Source organism: Maylandia zebra, linkage group LG7 (genome assembly GCF_041146795.1).
Source record: "Maylandia zebra isolate NMK-2024a linkage group LG7, Mzebra_GT3a, whole genome shotgun sequence".
In the NCBI taxonomy this organism is placed as follows: domain Eukaryota; kingdom Metazoa; phylum Chordata; class Actinopteri; order Cichliformes; family Cichlidae; genus Maylandia; species Maylandia zebra.
The window spans coordinates 9,506,365-9,516,501 of record NC_135173.1 but is presented as its reverse complement, the minus strand read 5'-3'; the positions used below and the strand labels follow the sequence as shown (position 1 = coordinate 9,516,501).

General features: G+C 40.7%; 2 protein-coding genes across 2 annotated transcripts in view; both read left to right on the top strand.

Annotated features, from left to right (window-relative positions):
- The first annotated feature begins 536 nt into the window (after window positions 1-536).
- On the top strand, window positions 537-7,170 carry sinhcaf (SIN3-HDAC complex associated factor). The gene is given in 7 exon segments (XM_004553376.5): window positions 537-698; window positions 3,133-3,260; window positions 3,396-3,495; window positions 3,594-3,717; window positions 4,005-4,155; window positions 4,937-5,042; window positions 5,044-7,170. Coding segments are annotated over 6 exon segments (729 nt in total). The 5' UTR covers window positions 537-698; the 3' UTR covers window positions 5,164-7,170.
- Window positions 7,171-8,878: 1,708 nt separating this feature from the next.
- The window catches only part of kxd1 (KxDL motif containing 1), a 2,953-nt gene continuing 1,694 nt past the window's right edge, over window positions 8,879-10,137 (top strand). Inside the window, exons 1-4 of the mRNA XM_004553377.3 lie at window positions 8,879-9,011; window positions 9,296-9,415; window positions 9,537-9,689; window positions 9,764-9,810. Coding sequence (XP_004553434.1) covers window positions 9,318-9,415; window positions 9,537-9,689; window positions 9,764-9,810 — 298 coding nt within the window. The 5' untranslated portion in view covers window positions 8,879-9,011; window positions 9,296-9,317. The remainder of the gene's footprint in view (window positions 9,012-9,295; window positions 9,416-9,536; window positions 9,690-9,763; window positions 9,811-10,137) is intronic.

Genomic DNA, 10,137 nt, shown 5'->3' with positions numbered 1-10,137 from the left:
AGGTTGACTTTACTACTATTACACTGATGCTGATGAAGAATCTTGCTCTTATAAACTTGGTAAATGTAAAAACAAAAATACAACTATGTGATTTTTTTTTTTTTTTTTTTTTTTTTTATACTCAAGGCGCTAATATATATATTTTTTAATTTCTGCATTGCTGTTAGCCTTAAACTGACCACTGGATGGAGACTTACGTTCACCCACCTTTTATTTACTACTAATCTGATCCGTTCAAATCAACAAAAAGCCCCATTGCCGTCCAAGACGCCAAGCCCCCTGAAAAACCGTAGGCCTCCAGACGAGCCATCTGGCGTCCTGTAGTAAAACAACAGGCGCCGCCCCCTTGCTTACATTCTCCAATGTGCCATAGCAACCGGGGCCGAGCCCCCTGTTCCCGCGCAATGTTCCCATCCTTATAAGGCCAGTAGAATGCAGACGCACGCATACGTCATACGTCGTTTATGTAAATAGTTTGATTGAAGAAAAAGAAAAAAAAGCCCTCGTCTCTACTCTGAAATGGAGGTGTGGATACCACGCATGCGCACAATAGTCCACAACTCTAGTCCCGTCCACAAGCGCAGACATCAACAAGGGAGAGGGTTACCGATGAGGGTAGATGTTCATAAGTCACAGCGTAACGACGCGGTATTCGGACTGTTATTACTTTGGATCAGCTCCACACAACTCGCAGAAAGGTAACGATTGTCTGTGTTCGTCTGGCCTCGTCTTTAAAAAGCCTTTTAAAAGTGTTCGCCGCGCTTTTCAGGGCCGTAATTCAGAAACAAGCTTCGAGATGCCTCACGAACAATTGCTCTTTTTTTTATTTTTAAGGCCTGCTGCGCGGACCCGACTTGGTGGTCAGCGGTATTTGTAGGTCACCTTAGAAACAACGAAACTAACCGGGCAAAGTGGGAGGAAAGCGGGAAAAGCGCAAATGTGCGTTTAAAATGCGTTTGAAGGGGCTTTCACGTGCGGGCACGAAGAGGAGCAGGGGGGGATGGCTGCTGGTGCTCGTGCTCCTGCTGTTATTATTATGGGTTGGCTCGGCGCATTTCGGCGACAATTTATCGGTAATGTAAACGTGGTAAAGTGGGTTAATGTGAGCGTCTGGGCTGCAAATGTGTTCTTGTACAGAAGGAGACAAGCGTGGATGCAGTGTGCCGCACATTTTCTGTCTGCTAGGCAAGCCAAGTTGAACCTCTCACGCCCACCCGGAGCGGAGATGCGTCTCAGCACGCGGCCACCGCTGTCAACAAAACCGCTCCCGCGAGCGCAAAGTAATCCCCAACCAAAGCAGGAAAGCCAAGCTGGATAAAAAATGTGGTTTGTGGGAGAAACCGGAGAGAAAAGCGACTTTCCGAGAGCCGCCGCTTTGAACTTGCCGCACATGTAGCCGATTGTGGATTGTTGCAGTGACGCGGCTCTGGAATAACAAAGAGTAAAGATCAAATTACACATTTATTTCAGAGCAGCTCCCCTTTAACACCAAGCCCGCCGATTTTATTTGTTATTTTTTGTGCTCTCGAAACACGTTAGTCCGAGTTTATCCCCTAGCATAAAGTTGAGGTATAAACTCGGCATCGTGGAAGCGGAGGATGGTCATCATAAAATGGGTGCGCATGAAGCAGGTCGTGTGGCATGCCATGCTTCCTCGCTGGCGGAGTGGGCGGTGAAAATTGGCGACTTGCACTTTTCTCTCGATGAAAAAGAGGACATTGCTCGGTGTCTTCTTTTATTCTGAAAGGCGAGGGTGTTATTCGTGCGAGTTCGGCAGCTTTTCGCGGTGATTTTTCTTTCTTTTTAGCGTTTGTTTTAAATGTTGCAGTTTTTGCGGAAAATCGCATCACACCCCCTTCGCCACATTGCCTCCGCCTTTGAAGTGTGTTGCCATGTTGAGTTGCGTCACGTACTGTATTTTGCTGCAGAGATCGTCTGTAATTTACAGATGAGGCACGCGAAGGGTAGAAACAAATTAGTTTCTACCCTTTATTATTTAGTTTTATTATTTAAATTGCTTGGTTACATTTTCTTTTTTGAATGAATGCTGCTTTCTTAGCTTTCGAAGTGCAAGTTAGGTGCACGTCTTGTTTAAAAGGACTTTAGTATAGAAAAACAATGTTTGCACTTCACTACAAATAAAACTGCGCAACAGTAAAGTGCTATTGAATCTCTTCTGTTGTTGTATAGGAACTATACCACGTGAAATCGTTTATAAATTAAGGTATAGCCCATTTTTTCCCCACAGTTAATATATTAGCTGTGTCACAGGTTAGAATAAGTGCCAGAGTTGGTATTCCTTTCTCAATGCAACTTACTTCATGTCGGCTTGTGTTGCTTTTTAAACTGACCTCTCCACAGAAATGCCCAATATCTAGTATCTGATTTAATCATGCAGAGTGAGAGTTCTTCGCCATTTTCCTGCTCTTTTTTACTCTCTATGGCACCGCACTGTCAGAAGACCCCGAGGACTGATGGCAAGAGGAAAAAAAAAGCCCAGTCTGGGGGGCGCGGCTCACAGTTTTTGCCGCAGTTCAGGTCTACATGTGCCGTAGAGATTAAATTTTGCCTAGCAACATAAATCATAATTCCTGTGCACGCTTATTATATTTCGAGTAATTTCCCCCGGACGCAGTGATGTATAATATTTTACTGGCATTTCTCTAGTAACGCGGTACACATTTTGCAGTTTGTCTTTCCACCTCGTGACGAATAACGCATCTTGTGCGGCCCGGAGGCTCGCACTGATTGCGTGCCTAAATCTTATTTTGGGTTTCCAAAACGAAGCGTGAATCCCGTGAGCGCAGCATGGTGACATTATCTGTCTGACACGCTGTCTGACTGTTGACCTACTTCCCCCACTCTGTCTCTCCTTCCATGTGGGTCAAAGCGGAGAGATGCTCCAGCAAAACTGCTTTCCGTGAACATTGTTGGCGATTAAACACATTTTTGTCCGCTCACTGCAGACTTAACTGAAATTTGTGCTTCACCTCTGACCTGCACTGCAAATGTAGGGGTGAAGGGAGTATTCTCCTCCACCCCCACCTCCTCCTGCTGCTGCAGCAGTAAACACTCGGTGCACACTGATCATATGTAAACATTTAACCCCCCTTTTTTCTCCCCTGAATGCAGATGTTTGGCTTTCACAAGCCTAAAATGTACAGGAGTTTGGACGGCTGCTGCATCTGCCGTGCAAAGTCGTCAAGCTCTCGTTTCACAGACAGCAAGCGCTATGAGAAAGACTTCAGGAGTTGCTTTGGGTAAGAGATACACCTGAGCATGTGCGGGGCTGCAGGCAAACCATACCTGTCATGGTTTTTAGGCTGTGCACGTCATATTGATGCTAAAGATTTTCCATTTTTTCCTCCTCATCACAAACTGAAATTGTCTTCCAGACTGAGCGAAAGCCGGTCTGGAGAAATCTGTAATGCCTGCGTGCTCCTTGTGAAACGGTGGAAAAAACTCCCTGTGGGAACCAAGAAGAACTGGAACCATGTGAGTTTCAGTGCTGACAGCATGACCGGCCTATCACTTTATGGTGATGATAAAACCCAAATTATACAAATTCGTCCGGTTTCCTGTCCCTCATCCAGGTTGTTGATGCCAGAGGAGGTCCCAGCTTAAAGTTAACTTCCAGGCCCAAGAAAATAAAGTCCATCTCCAAGAAAGCACGGCCAAGCCAGATCAACAGGCTTCAGAAAGAGCTGAAAAGACACAGTAAGTAATTATGATGTATATTTGAGGAAAATGGTAAAGTCATGACAAAATAATGGCTAAAAAAAGGTAGGTTTGGAAAGGTGTTTATTTCTGTGGGATTGGGACATTAAAAATACACCAGCACACATCTGTTTGTACCACAACGTTTCAGTTTTACTTTACCTTTCCTTTCCAGGCGCACTGGGTTAATGGATTGTAGTAGCACTCCTGTTACTTCATTCAGGTTTTTTCAGGTTTTAAAAAAAATATACATATATATATATTATTTGTCCTATTCTGTCCTCTAGACTCAGATGCCCACAGCACCACCTCCAGTGCCTCCCCTGCTCAGTCTCCCAGCTACAGCAACCTGTCAGACGAGGGGTCCGACACAGAGCTCAGCCCAGGATCCAGCCGCTCCCCCGTTTTCTCATTTCTGGACCTAACATACTGGAAGAGGTAAGGCGGACAGTGAAGCACTTCTTTAATCTACAGGCTTAATTTTTAGAATAATCTACTACAAGTGGTTTAACTGTATTTAAACCTTCAAGCCTTCGCCTGCTTTACATATACAGGTGAAACTCCCACCGATGCCCCACCCTGCTGGATTACAGTGACATTAAAGGGATTTCTTTATGTATTTAGCTTAATATTACTAACTGTTACTTGCTTATTACTGTATGTAAATAATTTTGTTTGTTCGTTTTGGGTCATTAACTAATAGTTGCATTTATTTTTAGTGACAATTTTCCAGGTTTGTTAAAAATGTATTTAGGATTTGAGTTTACTTTTACCTTCCAGACAATCTGTAATGTTTTATTGGCAAAGTTTGTAGAGATTTTGAAACTTGCTTGAGACCAGTAATCTATCAAAGCATGAAAATATATTTTACAAAAAAAAACTAAAATGTTGCATTTTTAAAATAGATTTAATAACTGACTTTTGATCTTTGACTTGTTTTTCAATACATTTTTAAAAATTTCGTTTTTCTTAGAGCATTTTTTGTGGTGCCTGATGTTTTATATATTAAGCCTAATGCACATCTTTTTGTTTGTCAGACAGAGAAACAACAGGAAAATGCATTCATTTCTGTCAAATACTCAATACTACCTTTAACACATGAAGTGCCATGCTAATCCAGGATAACCCAGATTCAACACTGAATGCATTTTAATGCAATTAAATAACAGTAAACACACAGAGCCATAATGCTTTCTGTCTCATTTCATGCTCTCTGCAGGCAAAAGGTGTGCTGTGGAATAATCTACAAGGGGCGCTTTGGGGAGGTGCTCATCGACCCCCACCTGTTCAAACCGTGCTGCCGCAACAAACGACAACAACAACAGCAGCAGAAGCAACAACAGCAGCAGGAGGAGGAGGAAGAGGAGGAGGAGGACGAGGAAGAAGAGGTGGAGGCAGAGGAAGGTCGGGTGTGTGTGGAAAAATCCCAGATGGGAGAGGAAGTGAAGGAGATGGCAACTTGTGGTGAAAGTGCAGAGTCTGCTCAGCTGCATGTTGCATCGCCACCAGTCAGGAGTGAGGTGGTGGGGGAGGAAGGGTGGTAAAGTCACCCCCCCACACACACACACATCTCTGAAGAAATCTTGAGGTGCTGTTTTTTTTCTCTCAAGCACTTATAGAAAAAAGTGGCCTCAGATTGCCTTCAGTTACAAAGCAGCTGAAAAATCCTTTCTCCATAATGAGGATTGTTGATTGCATTTAAATGATAACTTATGGACTGTTGTGTTTCTCCGTTGTCTGTCTTTACTTTGTATTTAATATTTTTGCCATCCCGACGATGGACCATCATACTCGGTGTAATTGATCTACTTTGAAATGCTGGAGCTCCACTTTGCTGGTACATTTTTATCAGATTTTATTCCAAAACGCAATACATCCACTTATTTACAGAAAAAAAGGTGCTACTTAAAGCTCACAAACACAGCTGAACCCATCTCAGTGAAGATGTTTTATAAGCATATATGTTAAGATGACTAATATAATGGGGTTAATTAATTTTGGTTTCTTTGTTCAGAGTTGATATCTGAGTTTGTTTGGGTTTTTTTTTTTTTTTAATGGTGGATATCTCCCGTTTTGGAATGAATGACACTGTACACTGATGGAGCACAGACCTGTACAGTAACCCTCTGTTTTTCTGTCTGCTCACGACAACATCCCCTCCTAACAAAGAGTTTGTGGTTTTTAGACTGGATTAGCGTTTCTGTGTGTAAATATGTATGGGTCCCATTTGAATAAGGCCTATTCACAGCTTCAACAGCAAATACACCAGCCTTAATTATGTGTTACAGACAGCGCTAGTGTTAAATCTGCATTGGTATAAGGAACAAAAAGGGACAGTACAAATATTTATTGTGGCCTCAGCAACACACACAGTGCATTTTTGCATGAATGGCAAGCCCACTCATCCAAAAGACCGACTGATCTGATGTATGAGTCTTCTAAAAATTGCATGGCCTTATAAAAAATTGTAAATCTTACTTTTATTTTTTTGGATCCATTTTTCTGAAGTTTTAACTTATTTTTATATGTAAAAAAAAAACAAATAAAAGTGTCTTTGCATAATAATACCACACAATACAACAGCAAAACACAAAAATCGGTCTATCAGTCATTTTAGCAATATCGATATCAGTGATTTCCATCATTCCCGGGTCAGTATACGGTAAAAGACTTTATACAAGCTAAAATTCTATGCCATTGCCTCTTATATACCACAAATGTGTTGTGATATATTGCCTAATATTACTTTATTTATCAAATGAAAGCCAAAGCACATTGAAATTCACCCAATGTCAAATCAATGCAGGTTTTCTATGGACACTTGTGCTTGTCCGAGGTCATTTATATGTATGTTTTAAAAATAACACTAATATGAAATTTCATACATGTGATGTTGTAGTCAGGAGCAGCGGGTGTGTTATGTACATAAGGGGTTGGATGAGTCATATGACTCTTTATATAGGTTTCATTATTTATTTATTTCATATTTATTTGTATCCTTACTTAGAGAAGTGAATTCTTTTCATCTTTAGCTTACTCATAGTACGGTTTTATTCATCAGAAGTCGAATGTTATTCTCACGCAGGCTTTGGTTAACATTGCATTCAATTAGTGGTTGTCAATATTTGTGAAATGTTGTTAAATATTTATTTGCTCATCGGTTGAGTTGCGTGCAACCTAACTTATTCTGTATCATCACTTTGGATTTTTATCATGTAGACTGAAACAGCTGATAGATTGCAACCAAACTGTACTTCTCCCTTTTTACCTTGTAGCTTAAAAATGTCACAGAATAGTAGGATACAATAGTAGGATACATAACTCTAGATTTGCATGTATTGTTGCTATGCATTTACTTAACTTACAAGTTAGACAAAATGGTTTTGTATTTTTTATACATCATGTACTTTTTTTTTTACTTTTCCCTTAATAAAAAGTAATTTTGTGAGCTTTCTGGATGTATGGAGTGACTGAATTTATTGGTGTAAGACGGAAAGGGAGAGAAAGAGGGACGTTATCTTCTAAATATGGGCGTGCATGTCATAATTACATTATACATATACACCTGTCTAACTGAGGCAATCAGCAAGCCAGATTGCAAATGTAGCACATTTCCCACCATGTTACGTATCAGTGTGAACATTTCAGCTGATCTGCTGGGTTTTACCCGCACAAACATCTCTAGGGTTTACAGATAATGATCTTAAAAAGAGAATAGCCAGTGAGTGAAAATGTCAGACTGCCTTGAGCTGATAGGAAGCAACAGTGACTCAAATAACCACTCATCGTTACTATTAAAGTATGCAGTAGAGCATCTCTGAGTGCATAACATGTTGACCACCAAAGCAGATGGGCCACAGCAGCAGAAGACCTCAACGTGTGCCACTCCTGTCAGCTAAGAACAGCCTATTTGCAGAGGCTCACCAAAACTTGATAGTAAAAAGTTTGAAAAAATGTTGCTCTAGTTTTGCTGCAGTGGTAATGGTGGAGAGTGGTAAGGTTAGAATTTGGCATAAACAGCATGAACCCATTCTGCCTTGTATGAAAGATTCAGGCTGCTGGTGTTGTGGTGACTTTCCTTAACACACTTTGAGCCACTTAGCACCAATTGAGTACTGTTTAAATACCACAGCCTTCACGGGTATTGCTGCCAAACCTGTCCATTGCTTTATGACCACAGTGTACACATCTAATGGCTGATTTCCACAGGATATGTCACAAAACCAAGTCACAAAATTCAAATAATCTTTGACTGGTTTCTTGAGTATGACAAAGAGTTCATTGTACTCAAATGACCTCCACATGCATCAGATCACGATCTAGTAAATCTTTGGGATGTGGTAGAACAGGAGATTCACATCATGGATCTGCAGCTGGCAAATCTGCAGAAATTGTGTGATGCCATAATGTCAATCTGAACCAAAATATCTCAGAACTGATTGAAGCACCTTGCTGAATCTATGCCACAAAGAAGCAGTTCTGAAGCAAAAGCAGTTCTATTACACTATTACACTATTTTTTTTAAGAGAGAGAAACATAGCAGTTCAAATGTACATGAGGCTAATTATGTTGCTGCTCTTCAAGTTCACTGTAAGGCTTAAACATTAAAGGTCATATACACTCGAAATATATTCCATGCATGCATTCGTTTTTCCTCGCATAGTTGTGCTGCAGCCTATCCTAACTGTCACCGGGCGAGAGGCGGGATATATCCCGGACAGGTCTCAAAATATGTCGTGTATTTCATTGTCACTGAAACTTCCGTCCATGACTTGCAAACAATAATGCAATTAAGAACTTTCTCTTCTGCAGCGACCAAAACAAAACACTGTCAGAAAGTACCTTAAATAAAGAACAGCAGCTCAATAAAATAACATTATAATGACAAAAGAAGACATTTCACTAAAGTCAAGAATGATCTCAGTTAAACAGAAGAAATTGTCTGGAATCATATTAGCTCAGTAGGGAAAAAACAAATAAAATTGCGGAAGAATGGCACGTAAAAACGAAATAAAACACAATGACGTGGCTCAGTAGAATTAAACATATCGATTTAATTTTAATTCACTGAAAAATATATAAGTTAATATAAAAAGCTTATTAACGAAAACTAATGAAAAAACAACAACGAAAATAAACAAACAAAACCTTAGACCGGAAGCGTTGGTCTCGTGACAGGAACTTGAAAAACATATGGAAGTGGGTTGTTTTTGTTTCACAGCCAGGTGTCAAATATAGTCTTAATCTGCTGCGTAGTCGTCCAAACTCTACAGATAGCCATCGTCCGAGCTCAGGTAAGTAATGTAAACTTTGTAGTTGCATTTATTATTATTACGGCTCGGTAGCTAGCGTACTAATCTTGCGGTGGTTGGTTTGGGGTGCTAACGGGGAGCTGGAGGGCAGTTAAACACCGGCACAGCATGCGGTGAATAAACAATTCACAGCTGGAATTGACTGTCTCTGATTTAATTAGCGTTTACAAATCTAGCTTATTTCTTTCTCGTTGATTAAATGCCTGTTTTTACATTTCTGGATATTTTTGGCTCATGCAGTTATGAATAAATGTTTCCAATTGCAGTTTTTTCGGCTTGCTCGTCATCATGGTGGAGCACACGGCATCTGACGTGTTCTGCAATCGGATGCTGAGCATGGTCAACTCTGAGGATGTTAACGCCATCATCCAGGCTCAGAGACACATGTGAGTACCAGACTGGGCCCAGTGGTGCCATGAAATATAAACTATGTCTGCTGTTTGGGGTCGTTTCATTTGTGTCTGAGATTAAGATTTCTGTTTCTCTGGTTAACTGTTGTGAAAACAGGCTCGACCGTTTTGAGAAAACCAATGAAATGCTGATCAACTTTAATGGGCTGTCTAATGTACGCCTGCAGCAGATGAACGAGCGTTTCCTACTCCACACTCGCACTCTTGTGGAGATGAAGAAAGATCTGGACAGCATCTTTAGAAGGATCAGGTTAGTGTCTACTACTCCCACCATGCAAAAACAAAAAATACACCTTTAATCACAGGCTTTCTCTGCCTCTCCAGGACACTAAAAGGAAAGATAGCTAAGCAGTATCCAGAAGCTTTCAGCAGTGAGTTGTTTGATTTCTATTCATCACAACTTGATTTCTTTCTTCTTCTTTTTTTTCATATTTCACACTTGCATGTTTCAGATTACCAAGTAAATGGTAATATTACACAAATATAATCAGAATAAATACAAAATGCAGTTTTTAAATGATGATTTCATTTATTGGGGGGGGAAAAGCCATCCGATCTCACCTGGCTCTCTGTGGATATTTAATTACCCCCTCCCCACCCCTTGAAACTTGAATTAACTGTGATTAAGTTCACTTTCATTAGCCTCACTAGTGGCCTGATTACTGCTGGAATTGTTGAATCAGTAAATTACTAAACCT